The 21,325-nt window shown below is 53.9% G+C and overlaps 2 protein-coding genes across 4 annotated transcripts in view; both read left to right on the top strand.

The window, feature by feature from the left end:
* Window positions 1-17,059, top strand: part of SEPTIN5 (septin 5) — a 39,091-nt gene extending 22,032 nt beyond the window's left edge. For 2 of the 3 annotated variants that reach the window (XM_029961090.1, XM_018076350.2), the window contains exons 2-11: window positions 6,256-6,352; window positions 6,859-6,945; window positions 7,476-7,599; window positions 7,707-7,841; window positions 8,506-8,623; window positions 8,933-9,034; window positions 9,939-10,035; window positions 11,195-11,330; window positions 13,133-13,235; window positions 13,545-17,059. In XM_029961090.1, the coding sequence (XP_029816950.1) occupies window positions 6,256-6,352; window positions 6,859-6,945; window positions 7,476-7,599; window positions 7,707-7,841; window positions 8,506-8,623; window positions 8,933-9,034; window positions 9,939-10,035; window positions 11,195-11,330; window positions 13,133-13,235; window positions 13,545-13,601 (1,056 nt within the window). In that variant the 3' untranslated portion in view covers window positions 13,602-17,059. Of the gene's footprint in view, window positions 1-2,052; window positions 2,076-6,255; window positions 6,353-6,858; window positions 6,946-7,475; window positions 7,600-7,706; window positions 7,842-8,505; window positions 8,624-8,932; window positions 9,035-9,938; window positions 10,036-11,194; window positions 11,331-13,132; window positions 13,236-13,544 lie in introns of those variants that run through there. The other variant, XM_018076351.2, reaches the window with a different exon arrangement.
* A 122-nt stretch (window positions 17,060-17,181) lies between these two features.
* On the top strand, window positions 17,182-20,852 carry GP1BB (glycoprotein Ib platelet subunit beta). The gene has a single exon (XM_018076352.2). The coding sequence runs from the start codon at window positions 19,371-19,373 to the stop codon at window positions 19,983-19,985; it is 615 nt and encodes a 204-aa protein (XP_017931841.1). The 5' UTR covers window positions 17,182-19,370; the 3' UTR covers window positions 19,986-20,852.
* The last annotated feature ends 473 nt before the right edge of the window (window positions 20,853-21,325 follow it).

Raw genomic sequence — 21,325 nt, 5'->3', positions numbered from 1 at the left:
GTAAAAGAGAAGACAAGATCTTAGTTGCTGTGTGGATTGTGCTTGTGGCACTGAATGTACAGGGTATTAATCCTGTGCTTTGGGATTTCTTCACCTCTGGCCTGGTATCTTGCTTTTCCTTGAGCATCAAAGAATGAAGCCTGGCTAAAGTGTCAGGGCTCTGATGCTCCCAGTAGCGAATCACATGGAGCCTTGCTTGCAAGTTCAAGGTTAAATTAATCATCAGAGTTTAGATCAGCAAGGCATTTTCCCTTTGATCAGGTCAGCAGGAGCCTCAGGGTGAGTGTGCAGCTCTGCTGGTGATGGAGCAGCAGAGTTCAGACTGTGAGGCCCATGAGACTCATCTGTCTGAAGTCAGCACTGACTTTCCATGTAGCAGGAGAGGAGGCAGCAGGAGAAGAAGGTGGCAGCTGAGTCCTGGAGGTTCCCAGCTCTGCACCTGCAAGGAGGATACCTGCAGTTCCTCAGCCTCCATCACCCTGGTCCAAGGTGGGAGTGTTTTTACTGCCTGCTGCTGCTCCTGTTCAACTTGACCAAAGAGCTCCTCTGGAACTGCCCTTCCCATCATCCTAGAAAACAGCCAGGAAGAAAATTTCCCTTCTGTGGGGAGTTCTGAAAATAGCTTTGTCTGCTTCAGAGGAAAAAACATAAATGCTGTTATTACGTGGCTCTGCTGCCCCTGCCAAGCCGTGGATGTGCTGTTTCACAGCTCTCCTGCTCAGCCAGCCTGGCTGGGTGCATCCCTGGGGGACCCTGGTCCTGTTGCCCGGCTCTGTGCTGCTCGAGAGCGTCTGTCTGGATCAGGCTGAAGATTTTTCCTTCCGTGACACGCTCCTGGTTGTTCACCGAGGATGGAGCCTGAGCACTGCAGCCCCTGGGCCACAACATATCTGCCAGAAACCTGGTGCCAGCCAGACTTGGGGGCGTGGTGGAGACACCGGGTTGTGGCCCCAGGGTGACCAGTGCAGACTCTGCAAGTCAGGTGCTCTGTGGAGCCACTGCCAGAGACCTGCAGCTCCCAGAGCAGCAGTGGGAGCTCTGGGAGCAGGGCAGGAGTACGGCTGAATGTGTCCTTTCCATTGGTGAGCAGAGAGTTGCTCAGGAAGCTGTGTGGCAAGGGACAGGTTCCTCCAGCACCACCAGTGCCGTCATCTCCTGTCACTTCATTATACATGCTGTGGTATTACCCCCCAGTTGGTTTCTATGGCTGCACAGAAAGGTGGAAAGCAGATCTTATAGGTAGGTTCAGAAACCAGACTTGAAGTTTAAATTAATTCTGTGGTGTGCTGGGTTTGTCTGCTTAACAAACACGCAGATACTTCCTTGTTCTGAAATGTCTTCAAAGCTTGGTTGTAAGGTCCAGAATACATCCAATTTGCTATTCCAATTGGATTCAGAGATGAGGCTGCAATAGTCTGGACAACAGATGAACCTGCACCGTGTGGAAGCAGATCCACATCAACCAAAACTAGGATCTGGGGGCTACGTTTGGGCCCTGCTTTTTGGGAGCTTTCCGGATCGCTGAGACCTTCACCAACAGCCATAATCGGCACATTTTGGTGAGAGCAGGTTTCCTCCAGCAAACCTTTGTCTCAGCTGCGTCAGGCACGATCTCTGCTGAAATCCCGCAGCTGAGCGAGCCCATCTGTCAGGCGGAGCCGGGCTCTGGCAGGGACCGCATCCGGCCCGTGCGCGGCCCCTCGGCGGGACACTGCGGCGACATCGGCCCGGCCGCCCTGGCCTTTGTCCTGTCCTCCCGCAGGCTCCTCCCGCGGCACAGGCGGAGGCAGGAAATCCCGGGCAGCTGCCTGGGAGCCTTCCCCGCCGCTCCTCGCCTCTCGCCTCGCCTCGGCCCCGCGCCGAGCCGGCCCCGCGTGTGTGCGCGCGTGGGCGGGGGGGCTGCGCATTGGATGGCGAGGCTGCCGGAACAATGGTTGGGGTGCTGCGGCTGGCCCGCGGTGGCTGCCCGTCCGTCCCGGCCGCGCTATGGACGCGCCATCCTGCAGGAGCGGCTGGTGGAGCGGCTGCTGTCGCCGCTGCCGCAGGCACCGCGGAGCCACCCGGGCCGGCTGAAGGTACGGGGTATTTATAGCGCTGCGCGACCCGGGGAGCAGCGGACACGGGGGGAGGATGGTGCCCGAGCAGGCGTGTGCGGCTCAGGATGAGCCCTCCGAGGAGCGGAGGAGCGGCAAGGCGCGGTAAGGGAGGGATGGCGGGACGGCGGCAGGGGAGCGGGGCCGAGGGGCGAGCGGCGCGGCCGGAGATGTGCGACATTTTGGTTATTTGGTGCAGCGCTTCCCTCCGCGAATGGCGTTTGTGCGCTGGGGGGGCTCAGGGCGGGAGGCAGCGCCGTGTGCCACACGCAGTCCGGTTTGTGTTAATTAGCAGCGTGTTAATGCCGTGCTTTGCTGGCCCGCGTTCCTTCTCTGCAGCGAGCGCTGGTGGGCGAGTGGTTGCCGAGGCTGCTCAGCCCCAGGCCCGAGGCGCAGATGTCCGCGGCAGATGCCCGGGGCTGCTCGTGGCTCTGCGGTAAAAGGACGCAGAGGGTCCGGCTCCCTCCGGGCTGGGCTGGGCTGGCTCGGATGTTGGCCGTGCCTGGCCGGGGGAGCGGCTGCAGGGAGGGCCCGGCAGGAGCTGGAAGGTTGTGCTGCAGGCTGGGACAGCGGCAGGCCCCTTCCCCCTGCAGAAGCAGAGCCAGAAGCAGCAGGATCCTAGCACAGCTCCATCATTTCTGGCGTTTGCTCCAGACCCTGAGAGGGGCTATTCTTCAAATTCGTTGTGGTCCCATCGTGTTTAATTTTAGCCTTTTTGAATATACCCAGCAAGGCCCCATTTATCCCCTGGCTGAATGGAGAAGTCACATGAGTCCTGGGTTGTTTTAAAAAGCATCTCCACCACAGAGGTGAGGAGGGGATTGGGAAGGACAGGAGTGATGGAGGCTGTGCAGTGTGCTCTGCCTTGGAGCTACAGACAGCACTGCCCACACCTCGGTACCGGGATAGCTTCTCCAACAAACCCACCGGGGCTTTGTTGCTTGGCTTGAGCTCCCAGGGAGAGCACTGCCTGCCAGGCAGCCCTGGCCACCTCGCTGGGTATTGGGGGATGTGAGGATGTGAGATGTTGCTGTCATGTCCTCAAACCAGGATGTGTGCTGAGGGAGAGCACGGGCGTGGTTTGCTCGGCCTTGGGTGCTTTGATTTGTGACAGAGTCCCAAAGATTGGCCATTGCTCTCAGTGGCCTCTGCTGTGGTACATGGGGCATGGTTCCAGGCACAGGGGAGGGGGATGCCAGCAGGAACAAAGGCAGCTCCATGGAGCTGGCAGTGGGGAGAGGGGCTCCTTGTGCCAGAGTGCTGCTGGCTCGGCTGGCCGGGCCCTTTCCCGACAGCTGGAGCTGGAAGGGACGCGCGGTGCCGTGACCAGCTGTCCTGGCTTCTGTCAGCGTGAGGGGAGCTGGATTGGGAGGGTTGAGAGCACGCAGAGGGGGCAGTGATGCCTCCAGAACTCCCTCAGTCCAGGTCTCTCATCTGATTAATGGGTTTTAGCTTTTCACAACCCAGAAAGCCTCCTGCCTCCTTCAGTAGTCCTCCCAGGCCTCTACATTCTCTTCAGTGCTCTCCGTCCCGTGCACAATTGCACTGCATATACTGCCCTTGTTGGGTCTGACGGAGGTAGTGAGTGGTGTAGAGCTTTGAGCAAGGCACACCCTGGGCTCAGGAGGCTACCTGGGCTCCTTAAGTGCTTTGTTGATGGTGGCACACTGGCAGAGACAGTGGCACGTGCCCGAATATGGCTGGGATAGGAGCACACATAGGGTACCTCAAAGCCCTGATGAGGAACCATGGATCAAGGCTGGCCATGGTGCAGGGACCACACTGCTGTCCATGAGAGAGGGCTGTTGTAAGAAGGGGATCCCTCCTCAAGTTCCCCCTGGATCTCTTGCCTTTGCCCTTGGCAGACATGCTGGCCATCAGCCCCAGCAGGGCTCTGCAGTGCACCCATGGCTGCTCAGAGGGAGACTTGGCTGAGGACAGGGCTTTTCCCCTTGCAGCTCTGGCTGCCTCCCACAGTGAGGGAAGCTCTTCTCTTGGTGTTGGGCTCAGCACTGACCTTCCTTTCTGTGAGGGGAACGACTGCGTGAGTCAAGGGCCAAGGGCAGTGTCCTCTACCAGCTGGGATTTGCTCATATGGAATGTGGTGATTCCTCCGAGCTGTGGGGAGGCACCCAGAGGAATGGTAAATCCATGTTGTCTTGGTTGGGCTGAACAGAAATGAGAGATCAGGTTCAGCCAGTTACACCTGGCAGAAGTAAATGGAGTTGCCCCAGAGTCTCCATTGCCAGCCCTTAGTCATCCAGGTTAAAACCCAAAGAAAAGAGGAGAAACACACCCTGCACCTCGGCTCTGGTTTTATTAGCACAGGACTAGTACTATTTCACGTGTTGGGTCACTAGAGAGAGCAGGTGATCATCGTCTTTCCAAAGTCTGGTAAAGGTCAGGGCAGGAGAAGCACAAAGGGAAGTATGTTGTATATCTGTGGTGCTTGCTGGGAAACACTGGACCTTCCAGTGTGAGGTGGGGGCTGTTCATGTCCCCTTTGGTCATGTTCATGGATGTGTTCACTGGGAAGCAAAGCAGCTGGGACACAGCCCTGGCACCAGGGAAGCAGCCTCTTCTTTCTTGTTTTTGGGACCTTGCCATTGTCATGTTTCTCGCTCTGCTTTGCACACCTTGTGCTTGCCCTTTGCTGAGCCTTTTGGGTGGCAGTTCACAGTGTCCTCCAGGCAGGTGTTGCTTTGCTACCTGCAGCTCAGCACCCTCCTCACCCCGGGGTCTCACTGCTGCTCCCTGCACTGCTGCTTTGGGATGTCCCTGCCCTTCAGCTCAGCCATTCCAGCTGCCAGAGCACTTGGGGCATTCTGTAATTCTCCCCTGTTCTCTCTAACTTCATTTTCTCTGTCTCTTCCTGCCTTCTGCACTGTGTGCTGGTGAAACAGCATTGCTTCAGCTATGTCAGCAAGGGAGGGAGGGGAGGGAGACCAGAGCCCACAGTCACTGCTTGTCAGGGTAGAATGACCGAGTGTCAGACCCAAACCAAACCTGCTCAGGAGTGGCACTGCCCACTTACAGTGTGGAAATAAAGGCAAGTCAGCACTGCCCTGAGCCCAGCACACTGGACTGTACTTTGTGGTTTTTTTTCAGTGTGTGGCCCAGGAATAGAGATAGTTAAGCTTAGGAACAGAGGTCTTCCCTGCTGTGCTTGGAGGACAGGTGAGGACAGTCCCATTGGAGGCATCTGTGGCCGAGTGGGAGCTGGGGCTGGTTTGAGGAACTCCTGGCTCCGTGGATTTTTCTGTGGTGTGAATCCCAGGGCTATGATTATTTTCAGTAATGTTGAAAAGTCTGTCGTGTCTCTAGCATTTGTGAATGGCTTAGTGTGCTTGTACAGAGCATGTGCCAGGCTTGTGGGGTGGCTTTGGATTTGTGCTGTGAGAGAGCGCTCAGTGACAGCGTCTGGGGATGGTTGGGCAGTAGGTAACACTCCTATAGTACCAAGTGAATACCCTCACCAAAAGCATCTCAGCTGTGTTATCAATATTTCCACATCTTCCCGCTTCCCATGCTCCTTGAACTTCAGTCTCTTCAGAAATAACCCAAGAGATTATTCAGGATTTCCTCTTACTCAGCCAGGAGTGGCTGTGACACAGCAAGAAATAATCCCCTCTCAGGTCAAGCAGAAGCTGAGCCACTACAGCCTCCTTTAGACACAGCTCAGAACAGCACAAGCCCCAGGGAGCTAATTACAGAGCTCTCCATCACGTACCTCATGTGCCTCTGGAGGGAGGGATGTAGAAAGGACCTGGGGAGAGGTGGCATTTGGTGACCCTGCTGTGAAGGGTGCCCTCGACTGTGCAGGAGAAGCAAGGAGAGGAAGGTTGTGTGTCAGCAGCAGCCCCAGATGTGCTCTCTCCTGGGAATGGTGGGATGTGCTTTTCCCTTGTGCTCTTTGTGCTGGGAAGCTGCCACGAGAGCAGCTGAGCAGGGCTGTGGCCGGGAGGGGTGTCCCCCTGTCCCCCTGTGGGAAGGGCAGAGTCCCTGAGCCCAGAGGAGGTGTGTGCCCACACTGCAGCCAGGGCAGGGACTGGCCTCTCCTCCGGCCCCTGGCTCTGCCCCAGTCCCCCTCCCCGTGGCTGTGTGAGGCTCGAGCAGAAGGGGTGGCACACCCTGACCTGCTGCCATGCCCTCTGCCCCGCAGGACCATGAGAAGCAGTACGTGGGCTTTGCCACTCTGCCCAACCAGGTCCACCGGAAATCCGTGAAGAAGGGTTTCGACTTCACCCTGATGGTTGCAGGTGAGGCTGCCCATGGGCAGAGGGGGCTGGGTACGTGGAGGGAACCAGCTCTCCTCACTCCCCTTAGGTGCTCCCATAGTGCCTGAGTCCTCTCCTCACTCTGTTCTGGTCCTTGTCTCAGGCCTTGCTTTCCTCCCCAGGCTGTGGCAGTTCCCCTAGGAGGAACAGGCCCCTTCTGACCCCTCACAACCCAATCAAGCAAGCTTCTCTGCCAACAGGGACTGCTCTGGGTGGGGAAGGCAGGGCCAGACAGGGACCAAGGGAAAGGAAAGAGAGGGAGGGTGGGGGAGCTGGGAGATCACATTTGTACAAGGATTGAGACATCTTGCAGCAAAAGTCCTCCCACTGCTGGAAAAATGTAATGCCAATAAATAGCTCCTGACAGCTCGTCTCTCTCACTTCCTCTGGCTTGGGATTCAAAGCCTCATTCAGAGTTTCATTTGTAAGTCAATTAGAGGGTCATGTTGCTTGCTTTTTCCTCCTCCTCTTTGCGCTCTGTCAATTAGGAGAGTCGGGTCTGGGCAAATCCACGCTGGTGAATAGCCTGTTCCTGACAGACCTCTACAAAGACAGAAAGCTCCTCAATGCAGAGGGTAAGCTGGGGACAGAGAGGGGTGAGTGGGACTGTCTTAAGGACTAGTACTTTAGTTCCTTGCTTCAGAAGCAGCTACAGGCTTGTCTGGATCCCAGCCCTCTTGTTTGTGGCTCCGCTCTCCTTTGTGTCTGCAGAGGCACTGCTATTCCAGCAGAAAGGGTTTGGCTGTAGGCCTCTTCTATCCTATGAAGGGAAGATGAGGCTGCAAAGCAGCACTAACCCTTTGGGTTGAGATGTTGAGATTTATCTTTAGTTCTTGGGTGCTGGAGAGTGGTGGGGATTCCCATTCCCCAGTGACTGGACCAGATGTTCAGAACAGCTGGGCTGCAGGCACTTAGAGGTCTGCCTGCCTGCTGCTGGCCTCCCACAGTACCACTCCCTTGAGGCTCCTTAGAGGATGACTGGGGTTTTTTGAGACCCATGTTAGTCCCTGTGCTCAGTGATAAGGAGGGAGTGGGCTTGTTCTGGGTGTGAGAGGGGATCCCCAGTGTTGCTGCCTGGCTTTAACTCACGTGTTCCTGTTCAAAGAGAGAATCAATCAAACAGTGGAAATCGTCAAGCACACGGTGGACATTGAGGAGAAGGGTGTAAAACTGAAGCTGACCATAGTGGACACACCAGGCTTTGGAGATGCTGTTAACAACACTGAGTGGTGAGCAGGGCACTGCTGCCTTCCTTCTAGTCCTTGGCTTCAGAGTCTCTAGGAGACACTGCTCTGTTGAACTCATGGTTTTGTTTGGATTGAATTGCCCTTCCCAGCTGGAAGCCCATCACTGACTACATTGACCAGCAGTTTGAGCAGTATTTCCGTGATGAGAGTGGCCTGAACCGGAAGAACATCCAGGACAACCGCGTGCACTGCTGCCTCTACTTCATCTCTCCCTTCGGGCACGGGTGAGAGCCCACACTCCAGGCCTGGAGGGTGACTCAGTCCAGAGGGAAGACCCCTGTGCCCCAGGATTGCCCTACAGCAGCTTGTCCACTGGCAGGGCTGTTGGCACAGGAGAAGAGCTGTCTGGATGCTCTCCCTCGGCCGAGCATCACACCACTCCCCCTCGCTGGCATGACAGGCTGCCTGTGATCAGGCAGAGCAGATCTCCCTCAGGCCTTACAGCCTGTTCTGGAAATCAGAAGAAATAATACCACACAGACCTATGTGTTCCTATCTGGCTGAGCCTGAGTGATGCATAGGAAAGGGAATTTTAAGCTGCCCTGGGTCCCTGCCCCGTGCTGGCTCACGTGTCAGCCTCGCCCGCAGCAGCCGGAGGGGCCGTGCCGGCTGCCTGTGGCACAGGACAGCTGGAGTGAGACCCCAGGCTGTGGCCTGGGCAGTGTTTGGCCTTCAAGGGAGCCAATACCCAGCCTGTGTCTCTGTGAGATGTTCAGCAGCTAAAACTGGAGACAGCTTTCCTGAAGGTACAGCCCTGGCTGAGGCTGTCCCAGTGCTGCTGCAGCCCTTGTGTCACTGCTGTCCTTTGTGCTGGGGGGTGAGAGAGGCTGCAAGGGGAGCTGCCCAGTGTGTCCTTCCTAACTGTGTCTCTCCTCATCCCTGCTGCAGGCTGAGGCCTGTGGATGTTGAGTTCATGAAGGCTCTGCACGAGAAGGTCAACATTGTGCCCCTGATTGCCAAAGCCGACTGCCTGATCCCCTCCGAGATCCGGAAGCTAAAGGAGAGGGTGAGATGCTCTTTCCCTATAGGGTGTATCCAATGGGCTGAGGAGGGAGGGGAGATGGATATCTGTGTATAGCTTGTTTGTGTGTATAGGTACATATATGCACAGACAGTACCTGCACATGTAGCTGCAGCAGTACTGTGCTGTGAGAAGGGAGGTGGTGTCAGCAGAGAGGCCAACTCGAGAAGAAACATCAAATCCTTTTGCCATCCATAGGCTATAGCAAACCCATGGTAGCACAAACAGAATAAACCCAGTATTTCTGTATTGTTCACTTCTAAATCCTTTTGGTTTTGTCTTGCCTGGACACAGATCCGGGAGGAGATTGACAAATTTGGCATTAAAGTGTACCAGTTTCCTGAGTGTGACTCCGATGAAGATGAAGAGTTCAAGCAGCAAGACAGAGAGCTGAAGGTAAGGAACCTGCTCAGCAGAGGACTGGGAAGTCAGGCTCCATGGATATGTGGGTTGCTCCAGAAGGAGCCAGAGCTGCCCTGTGTGTGCCAAAGGCCAGTGCCACGGATACCCAGGGAACAGCCTTGGCTCATGTGGGGGGTGGCCTGGAGAAGGTGCTGATGTCCTTGCTGGTGCCATGAAGTCCAGTGTGGCATGAAGACATGGCACTTCTGCTGTCCCTCCAGGCAGTGTCAGTCAGCCTTTCCTCCATCTACCCCAGCCTGTGTATTTAAGATAAAGGCTGGGTTGTGCAGCATTTCTAAGCACCTGTTTCTAAGCACCTATGAGTGATGCCATCAGTGAGGACGGGTTTGCTAGTGAACAGACACCACTGTGACACATAAGTTGCATGGGGGAACACATGATCCTACAGACATGTCTGGAGGCCCCAGCAGCCCAGTCCTGACCCCCTCCCAGGCCGAGCCAGCTCTGTGAGTGCAGGGAATATGGCCTTGTTTCTCCTGTCAGAGGGCAGCAATGGGCTCTGACTCTCTTCTGAGCAGAGAGGAGCACAGCCTGTACCTTCCTGCCTGGACAAGCTCTTGTCCCACATTATCCCTCTTACTTGGTGTCCCAGTCTCTTTGCTCTGGCTTCCTTGTAGAGCTTCCCTTAGAGAAGGGATGCAGGCACCTGCAGAGACACAGCTTCCCCCAGGAGAGCTGAGTCCAGCTGGGAGTCAGGCTGCCTGTAGATCCCAGTGCCTTGGGATTTTCTCTGCCAGCTGAGTGGTGGTGTCCTGCTCGGTGGCACGTGTGGGTGTCCTTTCCTACCTTCCTCCTCCTGCTCCGAGGTGCCTGGGCCCGCCCCTGGAGGAGGGTCCGTGGGCAGTCGGGGGAGGGCTCAGCGGTGCCTCTGTTCCAGGAGAGCGCTCCCTTCGCCGTCATCGGCAGCAACACCGTGGTGGAGGCCAAGGGCCAGCGAGTCCGGGGACGGCTCTACCCCTGGGGCATTGTGGAAGGTGAGCCTGCAGCCTGGGGGCTGGCACTGTGAGGAGGGGGGCACTTACAACAGGGATGGCAGGGGAGAGCTGCACTGTCTGTGCCACCTTTGGCACGGGGCAGGGGACATGAGACAGAGGCACTGGGACTGGCTCAGGAGGTCTGTTACTGGGAGTGAAGTAATAACCCTGCCAGGACAGACTGAAGAAGAGAGGCTCCAGAGTGAATGGAAGAATGCCTGGACTTTATAATGCACTAGGATTTGGCTTCTTATTAAGGGGGGAGGTATTGCCCATTTAGTTTCCAGGGAGAAGCTGTTGCCTTCAGCCAAACAGTGCTAAACCCTCCTGCACTCCTTCCTCTGCTGCCTCTCCTGTAAGGGCTGGAGTTGCTGGGCTGGAGGCAACTCCCTTTCTTCCTTTCTAAAGGGAGAAATTTCAAAAAGCCCTGGAATGGCTTTTGCTGCTGTTGCTGACTCCCCCATGCTGGTTTGTTGCTTTTAGGCCTTGAAGCTTTAGATCCCAAAAGCTTGTGTGTGCACTCGTGGCTGGTGGTGCTGGCTGCCCAGCTGCTGGCTCTGGTCCCTTGCTGGCTCCAGAGGGCACTGGGCCTGTTGGGATGCTGGCATTTGACAGTAGGATCAGCTCTGTGACTGCCCGTGCCTGGCACAGCTGGCTTCCCCCAGCCCTGCAGAGAGGTGAAGGAGATCACATGGCAGCACAGCGCTGCCCACAGTGCTGTCTGGAGCCAGGCTCCCCATGGCAGCAGCAGCTCTTTCAGCTCTCCGTCCTGCTCTTGGCTTTGCCCCTCAGGGGCTGATTTTGTCTACAGGGGCCTTTTGATAAGTCCTGAATTCTGATGAGACAAGCAGTTGCCTCCAGCACCAGCTGCGCTCACTCTGGTCATAACAGCGACATCCCATGTACCTGGGATCCTCTCTCATGCTTAATTAATCCTGTTACCCAGAAAAAGTCCTGGGAGCACAGTGACTTCAGCAGCCTGGCCTCAGCACTGGGAACTGCAGAGCATCACAGAGGCTGTGCTGGGCAGTGGAGGGTGTGAGGGTGAGGGAGGATGAGGAAGGAGCCCTGGGGTGGGGATTTAGTCCAGCCTGGGTACCAGGGCTTCCTGGCATAAGCTGGTGAGGTGTGAAACACTCTCCCCTGGTTGGTTGTGCAGTGGAGAACCAGGCTCACTGCGACTTCGTGAAGCTGCGGAACATGCTGATCCGGACACACATGCACGACCTGAAGGACGTCACCTGCGACGTCCACTACGAGAACTATCGAGCTCAGTGCATCCAGCAGATGACCAGGTGGGTCCCCCCTGTGCTGGGAGGGATGTCTCACAACAGCTCGTTGCTGTGGGTCTGCTGGGGACACGCTGGGCTGCAGCCTGGGCGCTGGCACTGGGAACTAAAGTAGCAAATCTGAGCGTGTTTCCCACAGCCTTGAACCCGTGGTGGGAATGCTGCTGAGAACCCATTTTACTGTCTGAGGATTCCCCATGCAGCTATTGGGAAACAGGCTTAAAGATTATTTTGGAGACCTGTTTCTGGCAGTGGGTGAAATACATCCAGCCTGATAAAATGGGATAAACCGTGTCTGGTGGCTGATAGCTGTGTGCATTGCTGAAGAGGAAGGTGTTCTGCCATCTGCAGTTCTGTCCAGATGACAGCATGACCCTTGAGATGCTGCTGTTTCTCAGACAACAAAGCCCAGGCAATTAGTAAGACAACATGTCTCCAAAGATTTCTCTGCATTGTCTTCCCATTGCATTTGATTCTCCATGGTTTTAATGACAATGATCAGAAAACAGAAGGGAGAACACAAATGGGTTTCTCATTTGAGACCTCTGTTTTTCCTTCTCCCTTCCATGACTGATCTACTAGTGACAGAGTTGAGATTCAAGCAGGTCTTGGCTCCTCTGTTGAGGCCCAGCCCTGGCTGGGTGTCTGTGCTGCCCCGTGTCAGAGCAGCAGTGGCTGTGCCTCAGCAGGGAGCAGTGTGGGCTGTGCCAACGTGCAGGTTGGCACATCCTCTGGACACGCAGCATATCCCAGTCCTTTTGCATAGCAGACAGGCCTGTTTGTTTCAGCAGTGAGTGCATGGAGTCCCAAAATAACTATGTTAAATGCTAGAGCTGCGTGAGCAGTGTCACAGCTGCTGTTTAGGTGGGCTGTGTGTCTATTAAAAGAAGAGCACGATGCAGAAGCAATTGCTAAGCTCAGGAGGAGCTTCAGTTTGGTACCATTTCTCACGCCATGGTTAGTTCCATGCCAGTGAACAAGTCTCATAAAACCAGAGCAGGGCCCTTTCTAGAGAGTCCTTTTGGGAGCAGACCCCAAGCTCCAGGGCTGGAATTGTCTCAGTAGTGAGGCAGCGGTGACTCCAAGTGGTGAACACCTGCAAGTGACATCTCGAAGTTCCAATTTCAGCCCAGATGTCAGTGGCTGCTGTCATCCCCTCCTCACCTACTGAGAGCTCCTCTGACTTCTGGAAGAAAGTCACCTGCTTTCTCTGTCCCCTGCCTGCACTTGTGTGCACCCCCAGCCCTCACAGCAACGCTGTTGTTTCTTGCCTCCCACCTCCTGAATAGGAGGGCAGGCTTTGTTACTAGACCTGCAGCAATCAAACTGTTCCTCTGGTTTTATCTTCCTGGAAAAAAAAGGCTCACGGTGAGCATGTGGTGCAGGAGGGATGCTGATGGTTTGTGTTGATGCTGCGTGTGTGTGTAGGCACACGGACAGAAGAGCCAAAAGAGGCTGGATAAATTGTCTCTTAATATCTCTGCTCAGCTTGCCAATGCAATTACAAAAGGTGGTTGGAAATATCAGCCTCTTCTGCGTTTGCTCTCAGTGTAAGCCTGGTTTGGATTTTCTGTTAGCTACCCACACACTTGTATTTTGAAAACTGTCATTGACTGGTTGCATTTTGTATCCAAGTGCATCCCACAACTTTGGGCTGGATTGCCCCCAGCTCTTCCACCTGGCTGGGTGAATGCTGGTGCATTGCTGGCTGGTCTGCCACGGGCAGTGACAGTCCCTATGTGGTGACACCAAAACCAGCCAGCCTGAACCACGACTGACTCTGTTTCTGCCTCTCTCCGTCTCTCCAGCAAGCTGACCCAGGACAACAGGATAGAGAGCCCCATTCCTATCCTGCCTCTGCCAACACCAGACACTGAGACAGAAAAGCTGATCAAGATGAAGGATGAGGAGGTGAGACCCGTTTCTGCCTGTACCTCCTTGGTGCTGGAGCTGGAGTCTCAGGTGTTTCTCCAGGGCTGCCCCATAGAGGCTGTCCTGAGCCTTCCCCCTCCTGCCTCCCCCCGTCCTGGGCTCCTGGGGGCAGGGTGGGAAAGCTGCAGCTTCCTGTCAGGGAGATGTGGCCACATTCCACCCCAGGTACAGGTGCCTCTGTGCTCAAGCAGGAGTTAATGCTCCCTGAGGGATCCCTTGCCAGCTCCAAGGGCTGCCCCAGCGAGGATCAGCAGGTCCCTTTCTGACTCTCTCCTCTGTCTCGTGCAGTTACGGCGGATGCAAGAGATGCTGCAGAAGATGCAGCAGCAGATGCAGGATCAGTGAGAGGCAGGTACCCGGAGGGCAGAGGGAATCCCCCAGTGACCACAAGACCTGGCAAGAGCTGTGAACGTTTAGAAAAGGTTTCCTGTTGTATAGAGACTCGTGGGCAAGAGCTGCACCCGCACCCTCTAATTTATTAGCAGCAATGTTGGCTTTTCGGCCAGCTGGATTGTGGAGGAGGCTGTTCACTTAACAGTTTACTGAAGTGTATTTCTTTCTTTCTTAATATTCTTTTGTTTCTTTTTTTTCTTTCTTTTTTTTTTTTTTTAAGAAACTAGCCTGGTAAGTCTCTAAGGCATCCTAAAAAAAAGAAAAGAAAAAGATCCTCCTTTCCCATGTACTAATTTCTTGTTTAGGAATGCTCTGGTATTTAAAGTCCTGGTTTCTCTGGTGTACAAACTTAAAGACTCTCTGTGTCAATGCACGTAAATGTTTACTCCCAAGTGAGGTGCTGTGCCCCTGTCCCTGTTGCCCTTGTCTGGGGCCAGCACTGTAAAGGCAGCTGGACCCTCCTGTGAGTGTGACCTGCTCAGGTGTCTCAGCCTGGGGGCAGCTCTGGCCCAGAATGCTGGGCTGGGGGTTCCTCTGTGCGCTGACCTGCTCGGGAGTACTGATGGTTGCCTGGTTTCCTGTCTAGGTTTTTATGGTTTTTTTGTTTAGTTGGTTGGTTTTGTTCTTCCTGTCAAGAAGCTCCAGGATATTTGCACTGAGCAGCAAGGGACTGAGTCTCTCAAGGCTGGTTAGAAGAAAACGCTTCTCTGACTCTCAGTTATATCTTTCTGGCAGAGAGGATGAGTTGTTTATTCCCTGCAAGGACTTGATGGGAGTGAGCACCTTCACTGCCATGGTTTCCTTCCTTGGCAGGCTGGAGGTGTTGGTAGATGAACCCCAGGGCCCTGCAGTAGCTGGGTGAGGGTATCTCTTGGTTTAGCTCTGGTCATCCAGCTGCAGTGTGTCTTCAGTGTCTGCTCTGGAAAGCACCGTGGCAGCCAGAGTGCTTGGCCAGGACTGCTTTGGAGTAGAAACTCTAGGGCTGAAACCCAACCCAAATGCAGACCTGTGTCCTGTCCCCAGGCTCTGCAGAGCACACTGCTTGCTCTGAGCTTCTCTTGGGGGAAGGTTTTGTAGGCTTGTACTTAAGATCTGCAGGCTGCCTGTCCAGGCAGGTGTTCCATCAGTGTGGCAGGAGTAGGATTGTCACTGCCTGGGGCTCAGCACAGCCCACCAGACTTGGCACTTACTCCCCTGCCCTTCCCCTGGGACTCAGCCCTTCTCCCCCTCCCTAGTCCAAGGCTCTTCCTGTCTTAATGCTGGGAAGGCTGGTGGATCTGCTGGGCAGAGATAAGAGCACTCTTTGAGCAGCAGCTCCTGTCTTGTTCTTGCTTCCTGCAGTATTTTTAACTCTAGTCCAGCCAGAGCAGAGCCCTGGAGTGTGATGTGCCTGACAGGGCAGGGCTCAGCAGCAACACTGCCACGCTCACAGGAATCAGGGCTGCTGAGGAGAGACACTTGGCTCTTCTCTCTGACTCCAGGGAGTGCTCCCATGGGCTGGACCCTTCTGCTCCTTGGCTGATTCCTCTCTCCCCTTTCCCCTTTTGTATCTGCTCCTCCATCTCTGGATCTCCCCAGTAGATCTCCCTGGGTAGGAAGCGCAGTGTTGACCAGCTATAGCCAGGCCCTAAATTCTGTTCTTAGGCACTGCATTTGTCTGATTCCTCCATGGGGCTTTAGAGTCCTGGTCAGGGCTTGTCGAGGTGGTGAGTAGGTTGGCTGGTTCCAGTTATTCACTGTACAGAGCCTCTGCTTAGCCATGGGCTGTAGGGGCAGGGGACAGACCCTGGCACCCTGTGGAAGGACAGAGTGAGGGTGGAAGCCCTTTGGCAGAACTGTGCAACCTGGGCAGTGTCTAACAATGTTGGTTTTTTCATTCTCCCCTATTTTGGGCTCAAAAGTGGCAGTGCCAGCTTAGGAGAGCAGAAGGATTCAGCTTGGCTTCAATAACGTGCAGGACCAAGGTGCCTAAGGAGGAAACAAACTGTTCTTTGTGCAGTGTGCTTACTTCAGCAGTGGAGTGGCTGGAAACCTTCCTCCCAGCTTTTCTGGAGCTGGTTTGCTTCTAGTCAAAGCTGCAGGTCTCCTGAGTTCTCAGCTTTCTGTGCTAGTGTAACAGGGAACACCTTCAAGTACCTGTCCCCTCTTTTCTTGCACTAGTCTCGTTAGTGAGGAGGATGTTCTGTTGCAAATGAGCCCTGTCCAGCTGGAGATGTTCCTCCTTCAAACAGATTTATTCCTAGAAGATAAAGGAGACTTTTTCCCTTTAGCAAGGACATAGAGCAGCTGCCAGCTCTTATGCTGGGCTGTGCACAGAGGTGCTGTGTGCTGGTGACAGTACAGGTACACTGGTCACAGGCAGGCAGGGTTGCTGAGGGTGGATCTGCCCCTGTCCCTCTGGGTGAGGAAGTCTCCATCAGCTCAGTGCACGTGGCTCCTACATCAAGTTGATAGTCACAAGTCTGTCCTCTACAGAGAGCTGAAGTCTTTGGCTACCAGCTGGCAAAGATGGTTCAAGTTGCATTTAGGAAAAAGCACACAGGAGTGAGGCACCAGGGATGGCTTCTGCAGAGGGGCAGCGGTACCACTGACATCACATCTCCGTGTAGGAGGCTCCCTACAGAGGGCCAGAGTTTGAGGGCTGCTTGGAAAGGGATTACAGACTGATTTTGGGGGGCACCAGGGAGGTGCCTGGAAGGTGGCATCTGTTTATGAAAGGGGTACTGTGGCATCAAGTCACCCAGTAAGCAGAGAAGAGACTCCTGAACACGTGTGGCTTGGCTGTTTGGCTCTGGCAGCGAGAAGTGTGGATAGGAAAGTAATTTAACACCTCCCCTCACACAACCCTCCCCAGCCTCAATGTGATCCCTGCTCCCCAGGCACGTTCCCGTGCCTCTGCCCAGCTCTGTCCTGCTGTGTGGGGGCTGCAGGGGTGGTGTCCCACTCTCAGGGTGCCCCAGGCTGCAGTGGGCTCTGGGTCCCCCTCAGCCCTGTGCCTGCCTGGGGATGGAGCCAGGGCGTGATGTCCTCGTGTGCTGCTGCTGTGCTGGTCCTGTGCAGTCCCTGCAGCCTCCTGCATGCTCCTCTCCAGGGAGGGATCCCCCTCCTCGTGCTCTGCTATGGCATTCCCTGCTCCTCCTCACAGACTCCGCTGTGCTGTAACGCTGGCTTGCTCCTGCCACACACCTTCCTCACCCCCTGCTCCATTCCTAGGCTCTTTGTTTCCTGTCCATCTCTTGGGTTATTATAATTATATTTTTTTGTAAATTTCTGTTTGAACATTTTGTCATTGTGAACAAAGAAAAATGAAACCTTTTAAAACGTATCCATTTTATTAAATGATTATTGTTATTATTATTAATGTTTACTACCTGAATTGATCAGTGAAATAAATACATTCAAAAAACCAACCTCTTTCTGTTTGATTTTCAGCCCTCTTCAGCAGCACTGGTGATGCATTGTTGGCAGGAGAGAGCAAAATTCACCCTGTTTCTCCTTTTATCTAATTCTGTCAGAACAGGCTCCAGGCAGGACTTCCTGCATGGGATTTCTGGCCCGGTTGTGCCAGAAGCTAGCAAGCTGATCTTGAAGTTCTTCTGTCTTCAGGCTTCCCTTAGGAGTGTTGTCTAACTGAGCACTGGGCAGCTGGGCAGGATCCAGTCCAGGCACTGCAGTTTGTAAGTAGCCAGAGGAGTTGCCAGGTCTGTGCTGCCTGCAGAGCACAGCGGGCCTGGCTCTGGCTCAGCTCTGAACGCCTGCCTGCGAATAAACGGAGCACCAAAGGCACGAGACGAGGTAGGTCTGCTGAGCAAACCCAACCTGCAGCAGCTGAGCTGCTCCCGAGTGGAAAGCGTGCCCTGCAGGAAAAACTGGGTTGGTTTGTTACCTAAGATCTCTTTCCCTCTCTGCCTGCCCACCATAGTGGAATGATCTGCCCCAACCTCATAGAAATTTAAAGCTTAATTGTTTTCTTTAGAGCATCAAAAATTTTCCCTAGGGCCAAATCCTGCCATTGTTTTCACCCTCAGTTCTCCTCAACATGACCACATTCAGGGCATTCATCATTTCTGCTCTGTGTGATGTGCACAGGACAAGGTAACAGAGTTGTGCTCGGTGGGGCAACAGTTTCACAACATAATTCTGGTGGCCTTAGCCTGAGGAGCACAGTGAATGCCTGGTCAGGCTGGTGGCACAAAATTGTCTGTGAAGGTGTGATGGCCATGAGAACACAAGATTCTACCTAAATGTATTTTGACCCTTGGACTTACCTGTTCGAGTATTTGTGTAATGCAGCTTCTGAATAAAGCACGTGGTCAGTCTTTCTCATTTCTATCAGCAGATCTTTCACTACTAAGTAGGAGTAGATTTGTGCCCCTGTTTAAGGGAAACCTGAGGGTCAGCACCTGGAAAAGTGCTAGTTCTCACCCCTCTGCCAAGTGCAGCTTTCCTGATGAGATGGGAAACCAAAGGCCACAGTGCTCAGGGAGTGTGGTACAAACCAGTAACGCCACCTTGCAGGTTGAGGTGCATTTTGAGTTGCTGTGCCATGAGACTGTGCAGTGTCTGTGCCAGGCCCAGAATCACAGTTATCAGTACCATCAGCATCCCAGCAAACGTGTTCTCGTGGCAGTGCCAGCTCCTGTGCTGTGGAAGACTTGCTCAGGGGAGCATCAGCTTCCCTGACACGCAGCAGACGTGGGGGAGGCCTCGTGTGGGAGGTCCCGGGGATGAGCCGGACCCTTATCTTGCCAGCCAGCTGGGAGGGCATTATCCGGGAGCTCAGCTCTGCAGGGCACACTCTGCACTGGCTGGGCTGCCTGAACACCTTCCTCTTGTCCTGTAAAGCCAGCGAGAAAGCAAAGATTGTACTTCTCTGGTAAGTCAACAGTTACCTTCTGTTCTTTTTTTCCTCTTTGGCTGACAGCACAGGGAAGCACTGCCTTGTTGCAGGTATGTGTAGTTGTTCTCCTGGAGAATTATAGCAGCTCATGTGCTCAACAGTGGCACGAGGCTGTAATGTAAAGACAGCTCGTTGACCCATGTCTTGCAGCACAGTCACAGCTCCAGGAGATTATTCACCTGCTGGAGCAAAACTACCATGGAAAACTCCACTGACCTCCACCCTCAGTGATCAGTACCCTTTCTGTGGCCAAGGACTGTTTATCACTTCTTTCCAAGGCTGGAAAGGCTATTTTTCGCTTGTGGTAACAGTAAATTTATTTCTGAATCTCCTCTTACAGTTTGCATGAACAAAGCTTTGCTTACAGGTGTAATTCAGAGCTATGATAAGGCATGAGCTGTTTCATATTTTAGTTTTTGATTCCTTGATGGAAATTTTATTGGCTACTCTAGTAATTCACCTCCACTAATGCAGAAAATAGAAGCAGCTCTTGTACACTTTGGAGGACTAGTGAAAATGTATTTGATGGCTCCCAGTAGCTATGTGTTCATATCCCTCCTCAAATACAGAGTTGGAAGACCAGGAACATTCTCTCTTCTGTAAAGAGAGACCAGAATTTTGCACATCTCTTTTAACTTTGTTCTTTTCAGAGCTCTTGCACCTCCTGTGAAGGACACCAAATTCACCCAACTTTAGGAACTCATCCTCAGAACAAACCAACAAAAGACCTGGGGCTGTGGTGTCAGTCCTGGAGTGTGTGGTGTCTACTTGCCTGGTCTTCACCTCATTCAGTCTCACCAGGGAAGTGTTTGCAGGTGAAGATGAACAGGGGAATTCTCTTCTTGTCCCTGCTTGGCTTCCTCCCGCTCGTGATACCCACCTGCCCTGTGCCATGCAAGTGTACCACCACCATTATTGACTGCACCTCAAAAGACCTCACTGTAGCAAACCTGCCCGCTGCCTTCCGTCCTTCAGCTGAAATTATCCACCTCGGTTACAACAGGCTCACCTCTATTCCCAGTGGGCTCTTTGACAACCTGAAGAGCCTGCAGGTAGTGTACCTGCAGGGCAACCCTTGGGACTGCACCTGTGACATCCTGTACCTGCGCTCCTGGCTGCAGTGGCAGCAGAACCGCACCCTGTACCGGGATGTGAGGTGCAGCTCCCCGAGGCACCTGCAGCACCGGGTCATTGCCTACCTGACAGAGGACGAGGTCAACTCCACGTGCCAGTACTGGTACTGCAGCCTGGCTCTCCTCTCTCAGCTCTGTCTCTTCATCCTCCTTTTCCTCCAGGGTATCTTGGTTATCTTCATCATCGTTTACCTGCAGAAATTTCGGAGGATGACCGCTGAAGCCCGGAGCACCACCCGAGAACTGCACCAGCAGGTTGACCCTTGGGTGTCTTCTTCAAGAAACCCCTACGACAATGATTAACATCCCAAGACTGAAGACCCTCCTCCTCTGGGGGGATGATGTGCCAAGCCCCTGTGGTTTGTGATACCCAGAGCAGACATCTGATCCTGACTGCAGTCCAAAGCAGGACTTGAACTATCAGACACTTGCCTGTGTTCCTAAAGAACCAATCTTGTGGGTTTTTTAATGCTTTGAACTCTTTAGCATGATGTTGATTGCTTTGCTGAGCTGGACGTGGCTCTGGTTTGGTAGATTAAAGAAATCATAAACTACAGTGACCAGAACTGACTCGAATGGCTCACAAGGTCCTAAAGGCTACAGAGCTTGATCCCTCCTATGCTACAGTATTTCAGCCACACTTCCCACGATGCTTCTGGTTGTGTTGGGTCAGGTGAGGACAGAGGTGGGCAGTGAACAGTTAAGGTACTGGACTAAGACAATGCAGAAATACAGTTTTCTCTGCCTTAGAATCTTTGGCTAAGTGACTTAGTCTTCTCCTGCCATGGTTTCCCCATCAGTAAAAGAGAAAGAAAATTTCTTCTTGCTTGATGCATCTTTTCCAATGTTCTTCTTCTGAGGGAGGGAGGGAATGTTTAGAAGCCCACCTATTTTATCCTGTTTGCATTCCTTTTAATCTTCTTGCAGTTTTAATACTGACTTCAGCTAAGTGAGACTGGGGCCCTGAATGCTTTTGAGATATTCATCCTGAAGCCAAGAGTTGTTGAGACCAGTGGCTCACTCTGGCTGTGCCTGTAACAGCAGTTGGCATGAGAGATCTGGTCTTTAGAGACTCAAACTGCAAACCCCACTGATGTGCCTACTGCTGGTTATAGTGTCCCTTAATTATTTTTGAAATGAAGCAAAAATGAAATAAAATAATGACACCTGTTGGTGTAAACAGCTTATTTCTCCATTCTACACTGGGTATCTTGCATGCTGTTGTGCTCCCGGAGTTCCTCACGCTCAGACCGTGCCGGGCAAAGCAAACCCCGGGGCAGGTGGAGCTGTTGCCGAGTGCTCTGTCGGGTTAAGCTTTGGCAGCTGCTGTTCCACCACGGCCCAGGGAAATGGGGAGTTTTTTCGAGGGCTTCTGAGTGGCTGCTTATGGTTTAATGATGCGGCTGGAAAGGAGAGGCGTTTGGTGGGGCCAGCACGGCTGTGGGGTGACCAGCAGGTGAATGCCCCATTCCCTCGGTCTCCAGCCCCAGTCGCGGGGCTTCCTGTCCCTTCCAGGAGCCTCAGGTCACACACAAAGAGCTCCTTGGCCGGGGGCACCGCGGCTGGGGACAGTGATGGGACACGGGGCAGTGACGGGACACGGGGCAGTGACTGGACACGGGACAGTGACTGGACACGGGGCA

This window comes from Manacus vitellinus, unplaced genomic scaffold, assembly GCF_001715985.3.
Source record: "Manacus vitellinus isolate BGI_N305 unplaced genomic scaffold, ASM171598v3 scaffold_31_pilon, whole genome shotgun sequence".
NCBI classification, from domain to species: domain Eukaryota; kingdom Metazoa; phylum Chordata; class Aves; order Passeriformes; family Pipridae; genus Manacus; species Manacus vitellinus.
The sequence above is the reverse complement of the archived record's forward strand: the minus strand, read 5'-3'. Positions and strand labels throughout refer to the sequence as shown.

Coding starts and splice junctions, on each gene's coding strand:
- GP1BB (XM_018076352.2), top strand. CDS start 19,371: ATGAACAGGGGAATTCTCTTCTTGTCCCTGCTTGGCTTCCTCCCGCTC.